This window comes from Lagenorhynchus albirostris, chromosome 3 (assembly GCF_949774975.1).
Source record: "Lagenorhynchus albirostris chromosome 3, mLagAlb1.1, whole genome shotgun sequence".
In the NCBI taxonomy this organism is placed as follows: domain Eukaryota; kingdom Metazoa; phylum Chordata; class Mammalia; order Artiodactyla; family Delphinidae; genus Lagenorhynchus; species Lagenorhynchus albirostris.
Window position 1 is genome coordinate 126,408,167 of NC_083097.1, and position 24,305 is coordinate 126,432,471.

A 24,305-nucleotide genomic window follows, 5' to 3' on the forward strand; every position below is an offset into this window, starting at 1 on the left:
CACTGAAGCTAGTTCCCTGGACCACATATTTATAAACCCAGCAGGGCAGAAATAGATGTGACGTGCAGGGAACTTGGCTGATTTGGTGAGCAGACTGGATTTGGTGTGTCCATTTGGAATGGGCTCAAGCTCCCAGCATCCTGGGTACCAGGACTCAGGCAATCCAGAGCCAGAAGGGCGCTTGGAGACTCCAAGCCCAGCCCTGTATTTGTGTGGTTGGGGGTCACTCAGGCCCAGGAGTGAAGGGACATGTCCAGGTGTGCAGAGGGCATGGCTGAGACAGGCCCAGAATAAAGAATTTTTCTGTACTGTGCAAAATGGCCTCTCCCCGGACCCTGGGGAGACCGCCCCCTCCACGAGTGATCATATCAGGTGCCAGGTACCTGTCAGGTCCTGGTTTGGTTGTTTTTCTGCTCTGGGACCGTGGGCAGAGATTATCCTCCCTCGGCCTCTGTTTCTCCATCTGTTAAATGTGAATAGTAGTAGGTACCTGCCTTCTAAGGTTACTGTGGGGAATAAACAAAGTTATGCTTGATATCATACACCTGGGCAGTGCCAGCACACAGTCACAGGCAGTGTTCGGTCAGTGGTGCCTTATATCCTCAGTCACCCCTTAACAAAAGTAACCTATAGGATATCATTATTATTATCCCCAAGCTCATCGTACAGCATGTGTTTTACATCGAGGAGACACTCTATCCATTTAATGAACTTGGAAAAGAACGCCCTCAAAGAAATAAAGCTAATATGTGAAATCACATTTTTATATACTGGACCATAAAAATGCTCAATCCTAGATGGTAGACAGGTTCGTAGTGGAACATGAAGGTTCTAAAGTGGTGAATGCTTGAATAATCAGAGTGTTAGCGTAAGACATCTCCCAGGGGCTTGCAGGGTTTGTGTTCCTGAGTTTGCCACCTAATGTTGATTTTACATATTTTTAATTGTATATGAGAATTTAATGTAATACTGAACCTGAAATACATATGCCATACAAAACAGAAGATAGCATCATAGTAATACCACTGTTTTTCCTGTCCTAATGATACATGCACTCCCCAGTCCCCTTTCCTGCTTAATTATTTTTCCATTGCACTTATCACCCTCTGACATACTTTCTTATTTATTTATTGTCCGTCCACCCCAACTAACGTGTGAGCTTCACGTGGGCAGGGTTTCTTTCTCTTTTGTTCACTGTGTACTGCCAGGGCTTAAAATAGTGGATGGCACAGAGCAGGTGTTCAGTGAATATGTGTCAAAAGAAAGAATGAATGAATAAGTGAATGTGTGAGTCTCCATCCTACCAAGAAGGCAACTGGAATTCAGTGAGATGAGTGACTGGTCCAAAGTTACCAAGCTATCATGAGGCCTGGCTGACACTCATCTCTCCTGAGACCACCCAGTGTGTCCAGCTCAGGAGTTCTTCCCAGGCCCTCACAGCTACCTCTTGTCAAGGGATGGTTTCCTGACGCTTCCAGAGCTCTCCCAGCTTCACATGACGCTCATCCAACACTGGTCCCTTAGGTCCCAGGAGTAGGACAGGAACAGTGGGGAGAAGGGAAGTGGGGAAGAAGGAAGAGCAGGCTGGGCAGCCAGGGTGGTGATGGCCGGAGGCCAAGGCAAGAAGAAAGGAGGCCACGATCGGTCAGTCTGTCCTGCAGGTCTGGAGGGAGGGGTCAGTAATGTGGGGTCACATTTGCACATCCCTCTGGGACTGACTCTGCCCACTGGAAAATGCCAGGGAAGGGCAAGTCCAGGGAGGATTCAGGGACACCTTCAATCGTGGATACTGCCATCCCCACCAACCCCTCTGCCCAAGGCCTTTTTTAGCTGGGGAAACTGAGGCCCATTGAAAGGAAGTGACTCTTCCAGAACACATAGCAAGATAGTTCCAAATGCCAGCCTTCCTCATTCTCACCAGTTCTGGAGGTTGGAGGGGGTTGAGACTCCCCCTTTGGAGCCATGGGGAAGAGACGCCCACCCACGTTGGCTCCCATCCCCACCTTGAGAGAAAAGCACTAAGGCAGGAACATACTCTCAGCTCAGACCCTTGAGGACAACAAAAGCTCTCTTCCTAGTGGCCAAGAGAACTCAGCTCTGGACAGTCCAGACACTACCCTCCACCCCACTCCTAATGCCAGGGTGCTGCCAGACAGGGGTGGGGTGGGTAGGGGCACCCTGAGCCATCTGGACCACTTCTGGGTTACCCCTTTCCCCAGAGTGACTCCAATTTTGTCCCTAGGCTATACATACAGTTAGTACCTCGGTTACTCCAAGTCCATTATTCCACTTGATAAATATTTATTTAGTGACTCCTATGTTCCAGGCAGTGTACCAAGCACTGCAGATAATCTTCCCCTCTCTCCCTTCCACCCTCCCATCCTCCCATCTTTCCATTCTTCCTCCTCATTCATTCATTCGTTCATTTAGTAACTACTTAAACTATTAAGGTAGTACAGCCTATGGAGAAGAGGGATATCTGGAGCTGGACTATCCGGATCTGACCCCCAACTCAGCCATTCACTAGCTGTGTGAGCTTGGCAAGTCACATAAGTTCAATTTCCTTATCTGTAAAATGGGGATAATAATAGCATCTTCCTTATAGGGTTGTGATGAGGATAACATGAGTCAATGTACACTAAGTGTCTGGAATAACACCTGATGTAGTAAACACTTCATAAACTTCAGCCATCATCCTTGTCATTGTGATTATGTGCCTGGCACTGTGCCAGGTGCTGAGGAAATTGCTTCAAAATGCTCCTCTCACAGAGGCGTCTGCACGCCAGCCCTTGTTTCAGCCTCCACTTCCACCCCCAAAGCTGGGCCTTGCCACGGCTCCCGCAGCCCTATAGGGCTACCCTCTACATGACCTCTCAAGCCAGCAGGAGAGAGTCCAGGCAGCTGAAGCCTGTCGCAATTTGGCCACCTTCTCTCCCAGCCTCACCTCCCTCTGCCCTGCCACACGTGCCCTAGCCTCAGCCTATCTAGGCCCTTGTGGTTCTCCACATTTGTCCTCAAATGGTCCTTCCTTCTTGCCTCCACGGGGCCTCGATGGACGGAGTACCCTCCATTCATCAGACTGCCAAACGCTTCCTGCCAAAATCCTTCAAATTCAACTGAAACATCGTCCATCATCCCAGGAAGCCCTCCTTCCTTCCCCTCAGTCAAGAATCATGAGATCTGCCTCTGAATCTGCATTTCCCTTTGTTTGCAACTTTTCTTTATTCCATGAGCAATGGGGAGCCATGGAGGGTTCCTGAGCAGCTAAGCAACACACTCAGAGGTACTCTTTAGAAGAATGGGCCAGATCCTGTAGAGGATGGAGACAGGGAGAGATTGCAGGTAGGCAGGCCAGGTATGGAGTCCTTCAGAGGAATAAGGGTTTCAGCTTCCTGGGCTGCTTATCCCCTCTCTGCCTACTCTAGTCTCCCCCATACGAAATCAGATCCTGTGATTTCCCCAGCACTGACTCAGGAAGTCAGGGGGAAAGTCAAAACTAGGACCCCATGCCTGATGCTGCCATGTGTCTACTTAAGCCCTGATCCCCAGCATTCCTCACTCCCTTTATTTCCTCTGCAGCTGCAAAGCAGGCTGAGGGCACTGAAGACGATGAAGAATCAGGGCAGGCCAGACTGTGCTTTATGTTCACCTGGTCTGTGAGCCAAGCATCCCCAGGGCCCCATAGGTGAGCAGCACCCGGCCCTGCTCCCTCATCCCCTGCCAAGTAAAGGAACGAGTCTGTATCTTTCAGTTAATCCCTCAACAACCCTGTGAAGTAGGCTCTGTGTTAATCTGTTTTACAGAAGGGGAAACTGAAGCTCACAAAGACAGAGAGACTTGCCCAGAGTCGGGCAGCCACTGAACAGAGGAGTCAGAATTCAAACCCAGATCTGATTCCAAAGCCAGTGCCCTTCCTCCACCACATAGGGACGTGAGGCTCCCAAGGCCACGTCCCCTGGGCCCACTCATGGCAGAAGCCAACCACTGAAGGAGCCTCTGGAGATCTCGGCAGACCCTCAGAGCTGCACGGACAGGGGCTGTAGAGATCTGATGCTCAGCTAGGCCTCTGGTCCTGGGGGCCCTGCTTGGACTCCTGGGAGGCGAGGGGAGGGAGGACAGGAGGCTGACCGCTCAGGAGGGAGCAGGGCTTGTGCAAGAGGCTGGAGGCAGGTGTCTTGACACCTGGGCTCTAATGCCAGGCCTGTGTCTGAACCTTCTCTACAACCTAAGTGATCCCTTCCCTGTTCTGGGCTCAGAGCTCCCCTCTCTGAGATGAACGCAGTGGGTTTGCTGGACTCTGTCAGCCCTATCTGCTGAGGGTGGATGGCCTGGAACCTTGGGCCTGTGGCCAGAGGAGGGCTGTGGATTTGGGGAAGCTGGTATTAGAGGACTCCCCCTCCCGTTTCTGTGGAGGCCGGAGCAGGCTCTCTCCTGCCCACGGTGGAGCCGTGCCCACACAGACAGGTGTGCTGTGTCTGAGCGCGCAAGCTCGGGGGCTGGGCGGGGTCCCTGGAGTCAAGTCTGCAGCCACTGAGAGTGCGGGTAAGAGCACGGGGCCCAGCAGTTCTACCACTCAGCCCCCTGTGACCCTGGATGCAGAATTTCTCTCTCCGTGCCTCAGTTTCCTCATCTGTAGACAGCACTCACGTGGCTGTCCCACAGGAGCGTTAGGTCAAAGCCTTGTCCAAGCGCCAGCAGATGCTCAGTAAGGGGCAGCCGCCATTACTGTTCCGGGTCCTGACACCCCCGCCCCTTCCCCAGGCTCCGGAGCAGGGTGGGTGTTCCAGGGTTTGGGCCCACAATGGGGCCTGCCCAGACCCCCCAGCTGGGCTGGGAGCCTTCCCTCCTTGGGAGGGAGACTTGAATTGGAGCGCCCCTGCCAACTCCTCCCTCCCGGCTTGGCAGTGCGAAGACAACGCCGGCCAAAAATATTTGTGTGGGTGGCGGAAAGTTAACTTTTCCGCCTCTGTCTTCTTTCCTGGAAACCGTGGCCACCGTCAAATACAGCAAAACAGAAGCAGGCATAGAGTGAGGCGAGGCCCTGTGGGGCGTCCCAGGGAGCCCTGCCCCCCACACCCACTCCTGCCTCCTGCCATCTGGCTTCATGGTGGGGCGGGTGGCGGTGGTGATGGAGGGCTCCAAAGGCTTAGGATCATGGCATCCTGCAATGCCAGGGCTGGCTGGACCCTCCAGCATCATCTGGCTCAAGCCCACCATGGTGCCTTTGGGCAAACCGACTCGAGTGCAGAAGGCCCCTGCCCAGGGTCAAACAGCCAGCTAGGACTCTTCAGAATTCTACCAGCCCTTCGTGAGGTTCTAAGATTCTTTGAAACTCTAATGGCAGAAATCTGGCAGCAGCTGGCGAGTGAGAAGGAATCTGGAGACGAATGAGGCCCTGGAACCTCTCTTCCCTGTGTCCACCATCACGGTCAAGGTGCCAGAGATGGGTTCAGAGATCAGCCTTATCACTTACTAGCTGTGTGACTCAGGCCAGAAGTCACTTCGCCTCTCTGATCCTCAATTTCCCCACCTCCGAAATGGGATAATAACAGGACCTCCCTCATAGGAGCCTACTGGGGTGGGGGATGCCTGACCCTGCCTGGGGGCGGAGGCATGGCCTCCAGGTACCACAGCAGCAGAGGTCAGCCCAGGCCCTGAGGTCGCCAACATCCAGTCTTTCACAATTCTCAGAATTCTCACTGCCCATGGGGCAGCCAGTAGGAGGTGGGGGGGATTCTTCTCTTTCTGTTTTATAACAGGATAAGTGACATTCAGAGAGTTCAGATCCTCCAGAGTTCACACAGCTAAGCAGTGGTGGAATCCAAGATCTGTTAACCAATATCTATAAACTTCAAGGTTTCCTCCCGAGTGCAATTGGTCACTGACCCTGACTTAAGCTCTACCTGCCCATCCTGGGGAATCTTGCCCACCTCTGCCTGGGGCCTCCACAAATGATTTTTAAATCTTTGTCTCCAACCTGGACCTCTCCCCTGCTCTTCAGGCCTCCCTGTGGAGCTGACCGTGCTCAGCTCCCCCGGAAATCCCAAATCAAACTCATCTCCCTGCTCCCCTGAACACCTGCTCCTAACCATTTATTCCTGATCTCTATTAACGAAATCACACTGTCACCAGAGTGACGAACTGGGCTGCATCCTAGCCTCCTCCCTCTTCCTTCACACCCACTCTCCATCTGCCTCCCCGCCCAGCCAATTCTTCCGCCCAAGTTTCTCTCCCATCTATCCCCTCCGTGCATCCCTATAGAAAGACTCCATCCTCTCTCTCCTGGATTGCCATCATTTTTAACATTTCTAAATAATCATACTGTTATTATTATTGTCCCTGTTGTCATTCACAGCTCTCCCCACCAGATTTGAAGGCTTCACAAGCTAGAGTACCATGTCTTCTTTAGTCCCACTGTAGCCCCAGTACATTTTATAGTGTCTAAAATGTAAACAGGAGCTCAAAAGTTTTTGGTGGAATGAAAGAATAGTCAACATGTATTAAGTTATGTCTCAGAAACTGTCCTAAGTCCTCTGCATGCATTTTCTCACTTAGTCCTCATTGCAACACTATGATGGAAATATTACGGTTCCCATTTTACAGATGGGGAAGCTGAAGCTCACAAAGGTCACGGGACTTGTTGCCCACCACACAGGTGGCAGAGGTGGGATTCTAGCTCAAAGCCTGGGCATGTAAGCACATCACTGCGCCCCATCCCTTGGTGCACAGCCTCCTCAGGGGGTCCTGGCCCCAGTCTTGCACCCTCTGTGCCACCATTGCTGTGATTCCTTGTGGCATATGTACCTTTGGTGACACATGAGAGAATTTTTTCTAGGAGGTGCCCAGATAAATATTTTTAAATAACTAGGTATTTATTTAATGTGTATTAAGGGGGAAAACGACTTAGCACAACATATTTGTGGTTTCTCTGCAATTATTGCTTAAGTCTAAAGTAATAGAAGTAAGTTATTTAAAGTTGATTTACGGAAAGATATTAAGCAAATAAAGTGTAAGTGGCATAAGGATATGGCAAAAATTGGGGCAAAAATTTGGGATGTCGAATGACTGAAGCTTGGGACTTTCCTATGGACACGTGAGGCCTGTACCCCCAAACACCAGTCAGTTCACTTCTCAGAGTTCCCCTAAAGTGGAGTCAGAGACTCAGCCTGGAACACGCAGAGAACCATCTCATGTACTGTTTCTTTTCTCCCTCTGCAGATAGATCATCTTGAAGGGGAGGCCTCACAGGCGAGAGACAGGTGAAGGAGGAGGGCTTGGGGGGCCACCACCCACCCAGTCCAGGAAGTCTAGCAGTTGAACCCCATTCCAGCTCTGTGAGAAGGCCCCGAGAAGAGCAGAGACCAGGGCTTACTCGGGAGCCTCGAGTCCTGGCCTCAGCCCAGGCGCCAGCTTCTCTGTGTCCCTGAGGAGAGGCAGCACCATGCTGGGCCCTCACCTCCCAACCCCGCCCCTGGGGCCCAGCGAAGGCAAGTCCTCACCCTGCACATTTGGGCTTCCTGACGGGAGCTACAGGTGTCTGGCCTTGGAGGCCGAGGAGAGCGGCGGCGAGGAGGGCCTACAGGGAGAGGCGGGGCTCACGGACTTGGAGGAAAACGAAGTGGCCAGAAGGAGTGAGGACAATGCCTGCAGAGCCACCCAAGGGGCACCACAGCTTCCCAGACCCCGGGGCATCCAGTCACCCATCTGCTCCAGGGAGGCACGAGGGGGTTCCCAGCATGACAAGAGAGCCAGCCAGGACTGGGACACGGTGAAGGCCCAGCAGGTGATGACAGCCGGCCTCAGCCCCAGCCCTGGGCCCAGGGTTGCCCAGAAACCAGGTAAGCTCATGGCCCTTTTCCCCTGGACTGCCAGAGTCATGGGGGACCCCACAGGTGCTTAACACAGGCACTCCTGTCCATATTTTCCCATGGTACACAAGAGACCATCAGAGTCCCACGGGCCTGCCCAGATTAACAGCCGTGGGGAGACAGGGGAGGCTGTGCCATACGTGTCGTTCCAGCTGTACCACATCTAAGTCCACTCTTTGCTCTGCCAAAGAGGGCACGTGAGAAGGCAGCGAGAGAAAGCCACGTTATCATGCTTGGTTAAAAAAAGCCCATCACACGCTCTTGTCTGCCCTTTTTTTTTTTTTTTTTTTTTGTGGTTCGCGGACCTCTCACTGTTGTGGCCTCTCCCGTTGCGGAGCACAGGCTCCGGACGCGCAGGCTCAGCGGCCATGGCTCACGGGCCCAGCCACTCCGCGGCATGCGGGATCCTCCCGGACCGGGGCACGAACCCGTGTCCCCTGCATCGGCAGGTGGACTCTCAACCACTGCGCCACCAGGGAAGCCCCTTGTCTGCCCTTTGATCATTCGTGGTAACAAATGACCTTAGAGTCTGAGCGACTGACGGGGCAGGACCACCTTGCTGAACACACTAAGCGCCAACTACTTGCAGGTGCTGGGGATACAGCACGGGGCGAAACAGATGTGGTCCCTGCCCTCACGGTGCTTTGGAGGTAGAGACTGAGCCTTTGATCTAAACCAACCTCCTAATTTTACAGGTGGGAAAACTGAGGCCCAGAGTGAGGAAGAGACTGCTCCAGGTCACTCGGCCTGTCGGTGGCTGAGCCGAGCCCACATTCCTCATCCAGGCCTTGGTTTCCCATCTGTTAGAGGCGACAGAGGCACGTCACCTGGGCTGCAGTGATGACTCAGTGACATTGTGTAGGGGAGAGCTCGGTGTGCATGGCACAGGAGGAAGGAAGGAAGGGAGGAAGATCAATTTCCCACAGGCGGCAAGAGTCGGCAGAGCAGGGCGGGACAGGGAAACCCACACTGAATCACCTCCACCGCTGGGTCCATGGCAACACTGAAGTGGGTCCAGGTGGGGAGGACATGAGCCGGGCCATGCTCGCTCAGGCGGGAGCCGCTGCCAGCAGATCCTGGGCGCGCAGGGCGTGCGGGGGACACAGGCCTGGGAGGGCTTGTGCGTCAGGAAACTGAAGGAGCACTTCATATCTGTGCAGGCGTCGCCGACACCCAGCCTGGCGTCTCACCAGCCTCCCACCCACTCCCTTTTCCGAAATAATTCTCTCCAGGCTCTGACCACACCCCACGGGCACCATTCCCCATCCCCGTGGCCCCCAGGCTTGGGTCACACAGGGAACCAGGCAGGAACAAGGAGGGGCCTTCAATGCATTTGGGGTAGGTAGGAGGAGGATCCCAGGGGGATCCAGCAGCCTTGAACTTGGAGACAGGCCTCCACACCAGAGTCGACACAAATCCAGGTCCCCTAGAGCTGGAAGCCTCAGGACCTGCTCCCTTCCCTCTCACAGACCATGGCTGGGGGTCAGGAGACATGGGTGCTGCTTCTGGACCTGATGCAACTAGCCAAGGCCCCAAAAATCCCTTCCCAGTTTCTTCATCTGTGAAAATAAAATAAAAATAGGAGCCCTATCTACCTCATAGAGCTATCGGGAGGTTGCAGGGTAATCTAGATAAGCATGTAAGGGATGTTGATAACAACTACAATGATCATCGTCAGCGCAACAATACAAGAGCTATTATTTGTTGAGCCCTCATGTGCCAAGTCCACTGTGCTAACAGCTTTGCACAGATCACTTCATTTAATCACATAACAATTCCCGTAAGGGACATACTGTTACTATCTCCATTATACAGAAGAGAAGACTGAGGCTCAGAGAATATAAGTGACTTGTCCAAGACTCATGGCTAGCAAGCTGCAAAGCCATGATTCAATCACAGTGTTTTGAATGTAGGGCTTTGCTCTTGGCTACCACTGTGCTCTGGATCTACACGGGCGAGAGTTGTCTGCTGACACCCTTGAGGGGAAGAGACCATATGTGGAGAAACTACCAGTACCGACTCCTGTTGGCTTCTCACACAGAGCTGGCCCATTTCATGGTATCTCATTCTTGTTGATCTTTCAAGGCAGCTATTATTCTCCCCATTGTACAGGTGAGGCAACTGAGGCTCCGAGACTTACGTCCCTTGCCCAAGGTCACAGTCAGCGCTGGAGCTGAGACTATGGTCTTGTTCTTCTTGCTCACAGTCTGGTTCATGCCTCTCTTTAACAACTAGCCAGATGGTTATCTAGTTCTGTCCTGAACATTTCTAGGGACAGAAGAGGTAGGAGTAACCTCAGGAGGATGGAGTGGGCAGGGGAGACTTCTCAGAAGTGGAGGCAGAAAGGAAGCTGGGTCTTGGGAGAGAGTAGAAACCCGGGTGGTCTTGGGTCAGAGCCTACACTGGCCTTTCTGCTCCCTTGAGAAAGGGAGTGGCCAGAGTCCCTTCTCTCTATGCGGAGATCTGGAGGGAAGGGGCCTGTGGCTGCCAGGTTAATAGCGGATTAGGGCGTCCTTTTAAAACTTCCTCCCGTTACTGCCAAAGGATTATAAGCATCTTCAGACAGTTACACCCATCCTTCCGCAATTATACCTGCCTCTCTTGAGTGCTCCCTGACAGTTTTAACTATGGGTCACGGCATCTTCTGCCTTGGGTATCCACCACTTGAAGTGGGTGGGTTTCAGTGACATTTTGCTCAGGCCAGAGTACAAGCTGAGCAGAACAGAAGGGGGTCCTTGGCAGGCTGGAGGGTCAGGGGATGCAAAGAGATGAGGTGGGCAGCAGCCTGCAGCTCAAGTTTCCTGCCATCAGCTGCTGCCAACTTGAGAGAAGACACGTGGGAAGGAAAGTGTCCCATAGGGCTCCTCATCAGCGCTGGTTAGTCCATAGCTCACCAAGAGAGACCCACGCTGTACTTCCCACAGAGTCTCAGCTGGTCGTAACTGGCAGGGCTTATTGAGATTATTCTATAGATAATCTTGTGGAGATTCCTAAGTCCAGAGATGGCAAGTGAATTGTCCAAGGTCACACAGTAAGCTGGTGGCAAAGCTATAGCTGGAACCCAGAGTTTCTGCCCCTCAATTCAGCTGCCAGGCCCTGTGTTAAATGCTTTGCATGGGTTCTTTCTTTTCATCCTCTAAACAACCCTCTGAAGTTCATCATTTTCTTATCTGTTTGACAGATGAAGAAACTAAGGCATAACAAGTTAAGGTGACTTGTCAAAGTATCAGGCCAGCGGGTGGAGGAGCTGAGATGTGAACCCTGGGAGGTCTGGCCCATGCTTTCAACCACCCTCTGTGCTGCCTTGTCTCCATGGAGACAAGGCAGCAGGCTGTGTTCTTCCACCCACCTGGGGCTGGGGAAAGGTTGTTCAGACTCTGAGGGATGGTGGACAAGCCATACCCCTTCCTCCTTGGAGACACTCAGGGAGACCTGGGACCCACTGCCAATCCAGCCCCTCCTCTGCCCCTGGCTTTGGGATTCCCACCTTCTCTCCTCTCCAGGCCATCGTTCTGGAGGTTCAGGTTATCTGGAGAATGTGGAGACCTTTCCAACTCTACTGGATACTGCTCCAAGCATTTGGGGTGGAGATGGGGGTGTGGATCTGGGTTGTCAGAGGAGCCCTGCCCCTGGCCATGTCTATCTTGCTGAGGCAGAGGAGTCAGCACCCACGATGAGAGCTGATCCCTGGGCCAAGGACAAGGTCCCTGCTCCTCAGGCCCGTGGAAGAGAGGGCAGACAGAAAGGCAAGGTGCTGCCCACTCTCCCTCCCCCCACCCCCCGACCACGGTGACTCTAATAGGGGTGATGGTATAGGAGCAGGGCTCACAGGTTCTCATAGACCTCACACGTGTACCCACACATACTCGCTCACACTCCCTACAAACACACGTGTATGCACAATGATATCTACACACCATGTTCTTATGCAAATGCTCATGTGTATATATTCACAACTGCACACACATGCATGCTCTCAGACACCAACACACCCATGCATGGGGTAGACATTGGCACACACCCTCCCACAGATGCCCCCCTCATCCATGCATGCTTAACTTTCACACATGGACACATGTGTCAGATTTGCATACATAGCAGTCCCACCTGAAAACATACAAGCACACATATTCCCTCCCTTAGATACAGGTTAAAAGCATGTTCCTTTCTCCATTTTCTTTCGCTCACACACCTACACTGTGCAATCTCTCTTGCATGCACACACTCTCTCCTAGAGGCATATCCACTCTGCACACCCACTGTCACATACCCACATACAGACCGAACCACTTTCTGTCCTTCCTTTCCCCCATCTCTTTCACTTTCATACCCACCCACACAGTAATCCTAGCCTCCCTCCCTCTCTCTCTCTCTTTCTCTCTCCCACACAGTTTGTTTCCTGGTTTCTCACAGGCTGGGCTATAGCACGTGCACTCGCAGAGCAGGCAATACCCTGCCTGATGCCAATCCCCAGGACCCCTTCAGTGCCCACCTCCACCCCCCCACTGTCACCTGGGGCAGCCACCGGGTCAGAGGGATTCTCTGAAGCCATGAAGCCAAGCAGAGGGTCAGCAGCCAGGGAGGGTTTGTCCCTTCTGTCACCTGACCCCATGCACTCTAAGCCCACCCACTGGGGACAGGGGACGTCTCAAAACCAGGCCACTTACACCTCTGCATTTCACAGAACCTTGGGTGAGTGGGCTTACATCAGCACATTTCTAACTTCCTCTAGCAGAAATCTAAACACAGAACCTTGATATAAAGGACACAAAAGTGGAACCACCCTGGTTAAAGGGGTGGGGTACTTGGAACCCAGGGAAACTTTGGTGAAAACCCAGGACAGCGTTTTTCCACGTGCTTTGTTGGGGGCGTGAAAGGTGCTTCTTATCAGCCCAGTTTCCAAGCCCATTGCTAGCCCCTCCACCACTAGGAGGGGGCACGTGATTGTGGAAATCTTGACTTTTCACAGCATCCCCACTAGATTCTGATGCACAATGACCCTTGCCATGGGGCTCTGAACGTCACTGCCCTTGTTGTTGCTGGCCCACTAGTTAAGACAGTGGATGGCCCCAGACTGCCTGGGAGGTGACAACCTTCCTCAACCTCTATTTGCCAAGGCCTACTTAGGCAGTCCTACCTGCCTAAGTCCTAGACAGTTATTCTAGTTACTGGGGCTGAGAAGGGAGAGGACGGGCCTAAGAGGGTACTGCATCTGGGTCTGAAAGGAAATGGGCTGGGGAGATGGGAGGTGGTGTCAGTTATGGGGACTCACAAAGACAGACTTAAAATGGGGTTAGTGGGAAGGATAGAGAAAAGAGGGAGGCATGAAATAGTTGGGAGAGACATGAAGAAACTGAGTGAAATAGCAAGCAGAAGGATTCAGGGACCCATCGAGAGACACAAAAATTGAGGAGGAAACAGAGACAGACAATCAGGCAGCAAAGAGTGAGGCCAGGGAGAGAGAGGAAAGAGGCAGAGAGAGGGGACCCGAGGGGAGATGGGAGGCCTAGCCCGTGGAGGAGGGAGTCGCACCTCCGAGGGCTGGGCGGGGCGGGCGGGAAGGGCGGCGCTAGGGCCCCGGGGAGCAAGCGGCAGGAGCGTGGCTCGCCAGCCCGCCCAGCCCTCCCGGCTCCCGGTCCCGGAGCAGCCTGCTAGGCGGTGGAGTGGGCTGTGGCGGAGGTTAGGAGGGGGCGCCAGGCGCGGGGGGGGGGGGGGTCGGCGGGGGTCTCGATCGGGGCGGGGCGCGCTGACGGACGTGGCCAGGTGCGCGGAGGTGGTGGCGCCGGTGAGCTCGGGGACCGCGCGCGGAGGCTGGAGGTGAGTGAGGGGCGCCGGCCGGGCAGGGGTGCCGGTGCCGAGCGAGCCTCGCCCCTTCCCACCTGTGCCGGTCTAGGCGCCGCCCATGTGGAGGTGGCACGTCTGGGCTCCAGTCCCCACACGCAGGGTGACCTTGGCTGAGTCGCTGCTACACTCTGGGCCTCAGTTTCCCCACCTGTACGGTGGGGTGGAGGCGGGGACCTGGGGAAATCTCGAAGCTCCGCGGCAGCTCAGCAGCGCGCCCCGAAGCCGGGCTGCGTGGGAGCTCCAGCCCTCGAGCCCCAGCCCGCAAGCAGATCGCGGCCGGGTCAGCCGCGGGCTGGCGGGCGGGCGACAGCCGGAGATCTGCGCCCCCCGGCCCGCTCTGGGGAAGGGGGAAACGGCTTGACTCCGGGAAGTGGCGGGTTGGGTTCTGCCGGGGGTTGACCAACATGGGCGCCTGTGGGGCAGCGGGAACGGCGTGTGCTGGGCCCGGGCCCTCACCCCTTACCGCGGGCGGGGCGCCCGGGTCCGGCTGTGCGGGCGAGGCACGCAGGACGCGGAACCCGCAGACCGCGGGGAACACCGGCGCGAGCCCCACCTGGGGAAATCGAGGCCTTTCCTGAGTGCCTGTGGGGGAGAGGGGGACCTGTCCTAAGGACTCTACACCGCATTCTCACAGTTTGCCCAGTCTGCCAAGGTGAGCGCGGAGGCCCTAGAGGTGAAGGGCGGGGCTCCTATCTAACCACTACACCGTGGAATCAGGGGGCTCCAACCAGAGCCCGGACAGGACCTTTCTGAGAACTCGGGAGAAAAGGTCTCCCTCCTCCCCACTCCACCCCAAGTTATAGGCTAACTCTGGATGGGGATAGGACATCCCGTGTTCCATGCCTGGGTTGTTCACAGGGACAAGAGCCAGTGGGGAAGCAGCACGCGCCCCAGTCCCCGTCCTACGCTGAGTGGCAGGTGGCACTGGAGTAAACCACCTTGCTCTGTGATCTTGGGGCAAGCCTCCTGCCCTCTCTGGCTCCCAGTGAGAGGGTGGGCGGGTGGCCCCTGAGGGGCTAACTGCGTTGGAGACAGCAGCACTGGTAGTGGCTGTAGTGGCAGTCGGAGGTTGTCCCAGCCCTGTCATGTTGCACGATTAGGATGAGATAGGATGCTGCTCAGAGGGACCAGGGTATGCTGGGGTAGGGGGCTGGGAGCCTTGATGGTGCCAGCCTGACTGTCACCACCCCCGGGCCTGGCCCCCACCCTGTGTTGGGGGACAGCACCACAAACAAACTGATGTCCTCCTCCCAGTGCTTTGCTGTGTTATCTCAGGCAGTGGAATGGGACCTCAAGGGAGGTGCAAATACTTTGTTTGCTTGGGAGGTGGGGGAACACCTGCCTCCGTCTCCCTGTGGGATCTTGGGTTGGTTCCTCTTCCTCTCTCTCCTATCTGTACAACGAGGGGAACGGACTAGGATCATTCTGGTTTGATATTCAGAGAACTTCCCAAAAGCAAACTGTTTGCTGCTATGCTACCTTGGCTCCCCATCGCCACTTTGCAGGCCTTGAAACGGCTCCCCCCACTCCCCGCCCCCAGACTAGTACCTAAATTAAACTGTGGTTGGAATCAGCATTTACATTATTAAAATAAGGCCTTTTAACTCCTTCCCTCCCTTGTTATCTGTTGCCTTTCCTCTAAGGTAAGAAAAATAATAATAAAGCAAAAAGAAAAAAATCCTGTGGCATTCGGGGCCTGGTTCCCAACTGATCCCTAGCCTCTGCAGTCAGCACTTTATCTAATCTCCCCATTTTAGAGTTGGGGAGACTGAGGCCGGGGAGGGAAAGAGATTTGCTCAGGGTGGTTCTGTGAGGAGAAGGCAGCAGAGCCCCCTTTCCTTGGGACAGAGCAGCTCCTTGACAAGCAGGAGGGGGGCCAGTGTGGCAGAGGAGCACCTGGAGAGATGGGAGAAGCACAGGAGGAACCTTTTCTCCATCTCCTCTCTACCCCTAGTCGTGCTCTATCTCCCTGGATGACACGTGTCTCCCTGAGCCCACTGCACAGCCCTGGGTGCTGGGATGGGCACGGGTCATCACACTTTCTCCACCCGCCAGGGCTGCTATCCCACAAGGCTGAACACACCTCCAGACCTAGGGGCCCGGCCTGGGAGGCACCTTTTCCTTCAGGGCAGCTCCCAGGCCTCCAGACATGAGCTCATCGGAGATGCTGATGCCAGGAAGGGAGGGACAGAGGGGGAAGCAGGCTGGGCTGCCCAGAATGGGGCACCAAAGGCCCCTGGGGCAGTGGAGGGACGCTGTTGTCAAGGACTGGCAGGCTCTGGCCCCACTGTAGTGTGAAGGCAGGGACAAGATAGGCCAACAGAGGGTCAACTGGGGTGGGGATGGGGACAGGCCAAGTGCTCTGGGCCGTAGTGCAGAGTTGCAGGTGCTAGACCGACCTCTGCCACTTGCTTGCTGTATGACCTTGGGTGAATCCCTTGCCCTCTATGGACCTCAGTGTCCCTGTCTAGCAATGGGGTGCGTGGATCCTTAGGCAGTGGGGTTACAATAGTGAACAAGATAGACTGGTCCCTGCCCTCAAGATTGCTCTTTAATTGGGGAAATAGACAAGAGAAAGGGAAGCAAAGAAATCAGCAAGATAGTTTCAGATAGATAAAAGTAGCCTGAAAAACAAACAAAAAGCCACATTGCTAAGATGAAGAGCACTTAGAGGGGTTCTTTGTCTTGGTGGTTAGGGAAGGCCTCTCTCTGGAGGTGGCGTTGGATCAACACCCTGAATGTTATTTGAAGGTGTGGTCATGGCTGCCTTTGTGGAGTTGGCATGTCCAGAACTTGGGTCTAGAAGAATGGGAGGGATTTGGTTGGGAGAAAGGGTGTTTCAGAGGCTGGTGAAAGGTCTAAACTAAGAGCTGGGGGAAGGGAGTGGAGTGGGCATTGGCTGTAGGTTATGAAAATGCCTTCATTCCTCAGGGCTTCAGGCTGTCCACCCAAAGGAACCCAGGCCTGTGATCGGGTCACAGGGGCAGCTGGGCTCTACCAGGCGTGTGTGTGTGTGTGTGTGTGTGTGTGTGTGTGTGTGTGTGTGTGTGTGTGTGTGTGTGTGTGTGTGTGTCACAGGGGCAGCTGGGCTCTACCAGGTGTGTGTGTGTGTGTGTGTGTGTGTGTGTCACAGGGGCAGCTGGGCTCTACCAGGCGTGTGTGTGTGTGTGTGTGTGTGTGTGTCACAGGGGCAGCTGGGCTCTACCAGGCGCGCGTGTGTGTGTGTGTGTGTGTGTGTGTGTGTGTGTGTGTGTGTTCAGAGTCCTTTGTGAACTGTCCCTGGACACTGTGGCTCAATTGCTACCCAGTGTGGCCAGAGGAGAAGTCAATGTGGGGACAGCCTCCAGGCCCTGTAATTCCAGAGGCTCACAAAAGCCCTCTCTCTCCGAAATGAAATCTTTACCAACTGGCCGCTGCCTGAAATTCCATCATCCTAGCTTCATCTTTTCCACTCAGTGAGGCAGTATAGTATAGTGCTGTGTTGACCCTACCCTACCCTACCCTTCTCTGTCCAGCCTCCCAGGGCTGCTGCAGGTGACGCAAAATTCGGTCTACTCCTGTGCTAGCTGTTTCCTGCGTGTCTAATACACAGATCCTGTGGTTGGACCCCTGGATTCTCTCCCCAGCTTGCTGGGAGATCTTGAGTGTGTTACATAACCTCTCTAGGCTTTTGTTTCCTCATCTATAAAATAGAAACAATCACAGACCCTACCTTGTACTGTTGTTCTGAAAATTAAATGAGATGATAAAAATAACTATTACCTATTAAATAGTATTATAATGTTTTGATCTCTGTTAAAATAGCAAGCCCTGGAGAAGAGGGACACTCGCTGAAGACTCATATCTCAGTATATGTTACTTTTTGACGTTTAGCCAGGAACAGGTTTGATAGTGGGAGGATGGGCACAGTATGGTGGAAAAGGGCCTGGATCGAGCTTCAGGAATGGATACTTGAACCTCCAGCCTTAGCCAACAAGCTGGTGGTCTTGGACAAATCATTTGCTTCCTCTGGGGCTCAGGCTTTGGGTCTGAGCTACTATGAAATGGACTAAGAAGGATATAAGGGGATCGTGAGTGTGAAAGAGCTCGACAGACGCGAAAGCCACTGGGCTGGCGGGAAGGGTGGTCAGCAGGGTGGGTCAGGAAGGGGCAGGAGAGTGGGCTGACATGAGACTCTTGCATGTCGTCCTCTGGAATAAAATCTTTTGGAGACAAAGAGTGTTCGATAGGTAAAAGCCAAAGTTCTTGAAAAATAGTTAACATTTATGGTAACTTACTATGCGCCAGGGTGTTTTAAGTACTTTACGTGTCACCAACTCTATGAAGTAAGTCCTGTTATCAGCAACATTTTACAGATGGGAAACTGAGGCACAGAGAGGTTAAGTGAGCTTCCCAAGGTCACACAGTGGTAACTGGCCAGGTTCAAACCTAGGCAGTCTGGCCTCAAAGCCCATGTGCTTAACTCCTGCACAACATGCTCTCTCCTGCCTTAGGTGGAGTGCCAGAGGCTCAGAGGGGCCAAGCCACGTGCTTAATAACACACCTCTTTGCCCTTTGATCCTCATCATCTCTGCCCCTCAGGTGCTGGAAGGGGGAGCCTCACTGGGTCTGGGGCCTGGGGTTCTGAGGTTGACCCTTGAGCCAGCTCAGCCTCTTATCTTCTCCCCTCATCCCCTGGGAGTAGATCAGGGAGGATCATGTGTGCCCTGGGAATGCTGTGGGCAAAGGAGGCTCTGCCAGGGCCTGACAAGTGAGCGTCATTAGTGTCGTGAAGCTTGAGTGGATCCCAAGAGCCTGAGCTGTAATAAACTGTCATGGAGTCTGGCATGACTCTCTTCACTGTACGGACGGGGTAAACTGAGGTCAGAGAGTCCAGGGACAGGCCCAAGCCCACACAGGCTCCCTGAGTCTCCTGTACTGCCTTCTGGGCTGCTTAGGACTTGTGGGTTTCGTGACGATGTGGGACTTGGGGACCCTCCCACCAATCTCCAAGCTGGCCCCTGGTCTCAGCCAGGACGTGGTTCCTAATATGTACCCTTTAGGAGGGCACATGAAGTTGGGGGATGGGGAGGGTGCTGATTAAAAAATAGACCGTCACGCGCATGCGGAACAGGCCTGCCACCACCCAGCTTGAGCCAGTTGGCTCTCCTATGCCCAGCTGCCAGGCCCCACTCAGGGCTCCTGCTGGGGGCCCCGCCCACCCCAACCCTGGCTCTGGGCCTGAGGCTGGATGCTCCCAGCCACCTCCTCTCCTCTCCTCCTCCACCCCTGCCCCGCCTCCAGCCAGATGGTGCCCTCACTGAGTCTGGGTGGGCCTGTTGGCTTTAAGCTGTGCCACGGGGGGTCTGGCGTCACCACACACTGGCTGTGTGGCCTTGAATGAGGCCCTTTCCCTCTCTGGGCCTCAAACATGGATGAGTAGAGCTACCAGTTAAAGCTCTTTCTAGCTTTCAGAGCCTTTCCCAGATTCTACCTCTCATTTAGACCCGACAAACAGCGCTCCCCATTCAGAGAGGTGATATGACCTGTGAAGGCCACTCAGCTGGAGCGTCGCAGAGCAGAGGGTTAGACCCACATAATCTTGCAAGTCCTGGTCCTTTACAACTTCTCCAGGGTGAGCGAGGTCACTGGGAAACATGCAGGTAGATGTCAGCACTGGTTTTATTCATTTATTCCCTCATTCGGTCAGGAAATGTTTATTGAGCCCAGCTATGGCCTAGGCACGGGGGCAGGAACATAGCAGAGAAATGATAACCAAGGTCCCTGCCCGGCGGGACCTCCTTACCATGGGGCAGGGCAGACTGACACTAAAACAAATGACGATGGAATTACAAATCTCATGAGAGTTTGGAGGAGAGATAGAGGGTGCCGTGGCAGAGGAATGTGACCTCCCAGGGTAGGCGCACCCTCCCTGAGACCTGTAAACATCCCTGAAGGAGAAGAAGTATGGCCAGAAAGGGACAACTGAGGGGTATGGGAGGAAAGGGTTCTAGGCAAAAGCAGCAGCCAGTGCAAAGGCCCTGAGGTGCGAAGTGCTTGGTTCCTGTCTGAGCACTTGAAGGAAGGCCAGCGTGGCTGGCGTGTAGGGAGGGCAAACACCACGAGGGGAGCTGCAGCCTGGCATGGAGGGGCAGTGGGGCTAGTCATGCAGGGCCTGGAGCCTGCAAAGGGGTTTGAGGCCAAGCCTAGGAAGGAGGAGCTGTTCCTAGTGTTGGTCTTAGAGGCTGATCTTGCCTCCTTTCTTTTCTGCTTTCCTTCCGATGCCCATCCTGATAGTGCAGTGGGCCCCCCCGCGCACTCCCCCAGCCACTTCTCAGTATGACTGAATGCAGAGTGCTCAGACCTCATCTTCCTCTGTCTGGATCTTGTTTGCATTTTAATAGCCCCCTGTTTCATCCTGCCTTCCAGGAGGGTACCAGCCCCTCGGGCCTCAAATGCAAACTGATGAGGGCATGATTTTGAGCAAGGGGCTGCAGTCACTTCAGCTGAGCGCCTCTGTTCCGGTGGATTCTTATTTCCTCTTATGGCTTGTGGGAGCCTGTGGACCCCAGGAGGTTCAGCTTTTGGCTGAATGAAGGCCCGCCCCCCGGACCGACTCCTGCTGCCTGAAACTGCTGTCTGTCCCCTGTCCCACTCCAGCCACCTCCATTCAACCCCAGAGCCCCTCTAGGACCAAGCCCCAGGAGGATTCAGGAGGCCTGTGTTCTGAGCCTAGCTCTGCTGTATGCTTTCGGGCACATCCCTTTTCCTTTCTGGGCCTCGGTTTCTCCATCTAGTTTATAGGGAAATACTCTAGTTTTTCTGTACTCATGGTATGGCAATCATGTATGCAATGTCAGCGTCACCCAGAAGCTTCTTAGAAATGCAGACTCTGAGGCCGCACCCCAGACCTCCTGAATCAGAATCTGCAATTTAACAACAACCCTGAGTAACTACTATGTACATTAAAGTATGAGAAGCGCTAAGTCAGTCATTTTTCAACTTAAAAAATTTTTTTTAATCAAAAGCTATAGAATCTTCTTCTCTCTCCAAAGTCTTACAGATGAAAACACATTAAGAGGGGAACCGCCCACTCTGTTCATCACATGACTGGGGGTGGGGATCGCGGGGTATGGGCTAGGGGCACGGGCTTTATTGGGATGGGCATCAGAAGGGAGGAGGAAAAGAAACAGCCCCAGTGGGCAAGGGTGGGTGGTGCCCCGTCTCCTCAGGCCTCTCCTGACCAGGTGCCCCCAGGAGCCCTTTCAGCTCAGACCTCCAGGGTCATCAGTTTGATGGGTTTGGAAAGGTGGGCCTGAAGAAAGGGCGCCTGATGGGCCACAGTCTAGCGATGCCTTTTCCTGCTTGTCCCCATCTTGGTGTCCTCCTCTCTCTTCCCTGAGAAATCCCTGAAAGGGTAGCTGGTGCTATTCTTAGCATGACAGGATGGTGAGCAGAGAATGTGCTAGTGCATTATTTATGCCTCTGAGTCAACAGGATTGCACTCAGGTCTCCCAGAACACGGCCCTCCCCAGCGGCCTTCATCAGTGTCTTCCCAGGACCCGTGACCCATCCCTCTGGCCCCGAGCATCTCTGCTCTGTGCATCCAGCCCCCACGCTGGGAAATGGGTCATGAAAGACAATGATGAGCTGGGATCAGGAAGAAGTTCGAGACGATATCTCATTTCTCACCCATTCGGGTGCATATTAACCGAGCCTACGACACGTGGTAGGTGTGGGTGCCCTGATGACCGCTTTGTGGGTTCCTGCCTTCCAGGAGCTCACACTTTAGCCTGCAAGTTAGTGGCGCTCCAGCATTGCAGAAGCGTGGGTACCAGGCGAGATGCTGGGTACTTTGCACAAAAGACCTTATCCTCACAATCACCCCGAAGGATAGGAATTAGGAGACCCCTTCGCAGAGGAGGAAACTGAGGCTTAGCATAGACAAGGTAGTGATCTGCTCAGGTGGGATCTGGACTCAGGTTGGCTGGAACAGAAACACCATTCCAGATCAAATGGTAGCATGGAGCATAAGGGCTTTGGGAAGCCCCTGCCCTACCCAGTGAGAAGGGTATTTCAGCTGGAAGGAAATTAACCGGCTGAGGTTGTCCCATTGTCAGCGAACCCCAAGTGACTGGAAAAGTCAGTGCACCTGGAGTGGAAGGACTGTGTTTGCTGTGTACACAGTGCACACTGTGGGCTGGGAGGCAAAACGTGACAAGGCCCCGAGGTGGCGCATCTAACGAAGCTGGCCCAAGGACTCTGGCTGGGAGCCAAAGACCTGTGTTCTGTGAGATTCTGGCCAGGCCCCTTGACCTTTCTCTGCCTCAGTTTTCTAGTCTTTAAAATAGCATCACAATCCCTGCTCTACTTCTTTCTCTGATGGATGTGAAGCTGCCAGGAAAACTATAAACGTGTGTGCATGTTCAAGGATGGCGTATGATCACTACATAGAATTTCTTATGTAAATATATTTTCTCAAACTTATTTTTTGTTGACGTGGGTCTATCTGCCAGCCTATGTTCCAAGCATTTCCCTCTATGTTCATTTAATTATAAACACATTTATAAAATCATGAGCTCTAAAGCCCACTGGGTCCCCAACCTAGCTGTGCTTCAGAACCCCTCAGGGAGACTGTTAACGTGCATATTCTGTGGTCCTGGGTCTGGGGCGGAGCCCAGGAATCGGCATGTTGGACACACTCCCTGAGAAATTCTGCCGCACCCACAGGTTTCCGATCTGGGCCAGAGAGGGGACAGGACTCGCCTGAGGCCTCGCGATGTGTTGGAGACCAGGTTGCAACTAAAACCCGGGCCTGAAGCTCGCAGTCTGGCCTTTTCCTTCTACTCATCAGCTGCCCCCTGAGCTCCCTAAAGGCATGAAGCCAGGGATGCGGATGACTGTGATGAGCGATGATGCCAGTAGCGGCTGATCCTGTTTACAGTGCTGGGCTAGGCATTTTCCATGGCTTTTCTATTTAACTGCAGTAGGGGTAGAAAAGGGGACATGCTCCACAGCAACGTGCTCCCTTGGGACATCTGAGCAGCAGGTGGCCGATTTTAATGTAGCCCTGGAAATGGGAAACCATGACTGAGGTGCAGAGATACGGAGAAGTGAATTTGAAACCACGCCATCGGGGCACTTGCCCTCCAGGCAAGGGTGGTCTGGTAACTCAGAGACAGGGCAGGCTGGCAGGAGGGAGACACATATGTCCGCTCATAAGGTGTGTACCCGCTGCACGTGCATCTGCGTCAGTGTGCCACCTGAGTACCTGTGTGTCTCCACATGCATACCGACGGGGGCTATGCGTGCACACACGGGTGTGTAGGTTCTTCCCCCTCTACGGGTGCACACGCAAAGAGCACCTTTGTGTGTGGGTGTGTGTGCAGAGGAAGATATACTATTGCTGGCTAGGCTCTCACCAGCATGAGGGAGCTGTCCAGAATGTGCTTGTTGCAGGGGGTGTGTGTGTGCGTGTGCGCACAGGCACAAATGGTTGCAATGCAGGGGGATCCCTGAGACCCTGCAGGCCACTAGAAAGACCACTAGAGAAGCTGGTTTCCTTATTCATGTCCCACCTCCACATCACGTGCACCATCCTCAACCTGCCAGGTGCGAGCCTGCCTAGGGACCTTAGCACTAGCTGTTCCCTCTGCCTGGTCTTTCCTCCCCTAGAAATGCACAAGCCTCACTCCCTCACCTTCTTCACTCCGATGGGACTTCTCAGTGATGCCTCCTTTGATTACCTTATTCACCTTTGCACACCACTCCCCACCCTGTGCAGTCTGTATATCTCCCACCCCTGCTTTATTTTTCTCTACAGAATTTATTATAGAATAGAATAAGATTATAGATATATAATATAATAAGATTATAGAAATAGTCTTATTTTTTGGCTCCCGTGCTAGAATGCAAGCAGGGCTTTATCTGTTTCTCTTCATGGCTGTGAACAGTGCCTGGCCCTTGGTTGGTGTGCAATAAATATCAGTTGAGTGAATGAGTTCATACACCACCTATACTTGTTTTCTTTAAATTGTCTAACTTTTGTTGCTGAAATATCCACTTTTACCTCTCCCTAAGCAGTACTGTACCTTTGATGGATTTATTATCCTCCTTTTCTAATACACGTGAAATTTACATAACTAGTAAGATGTTATTAAGTATCAGGGTACCACTTAAATCCTTTTGCTCCCACTAGAGGTGTGGGGGTACCACACTCTAGGAATCACTGGTCGAGGCCAATCCCTTCTCTGAAACAAACACATGGACAAACTGAAACCCAAAGAGGGTCAGGAACTAGTCCAGCACCTCACCCATATTGTGACAGAACAGACTGGAACCAAATCCCCTGACCTCCAGCCTGCTTTCCTTTTGCAGTTTGAGGGACAAGGGGACGGTTCAGCCTCCCTCTGGCTGGAGACTCCTCCAGCTGGAGGGGAGCCACACATGCCTGGTAACCGGCGAATGGCATGAGGGGATGGCAGGGTCGGTAGCTTCCTGCCCGCTCAGGACCACAGCACCCTCCTGGCTGCAGGACTGCGTACTGAGTGGTGGGAGCCTTGGCCATACCTTCCCTCCCAGGAGTCTGGGTCTGGGGCCATCCAAGGGGGCCTG

General features: G+C 53.7%; 1 protein-coding gene across 3 annotated transcripts in view; it reads left to right on the forward strand.

Moving 5' to 3' along the window:
- The first annotated feature begins 7,218 nt into the window (after nt 1–7,218).
- Nucleotides 7,219–24,305, forward strand: part of SYNPO (synaptopodin) — a 36,958-nt gene continuing 19,871 nt past the window's right edge. Inside the window, exon 1 of one of the 3 annotated variants that reach the window (XM_060144014.1) lies at nt 7,219–7,838. In XM_060144014.1, coding sequence (XP_059999997.1) covers nt 7,442–7,838 — 397 coding nt within the window. In that variant the 5' untranslated portion in view covers nt 7,219–7,441. Of the gene's footprint in view, nt 7,839–13,466; nt 13,548–14,131; nt 14,365–24,305 lie in introns of those variants that run through there. The other 2 variants (XM_060144018.1, XM_060144016.1) reach the window with 2 other exon arrangements.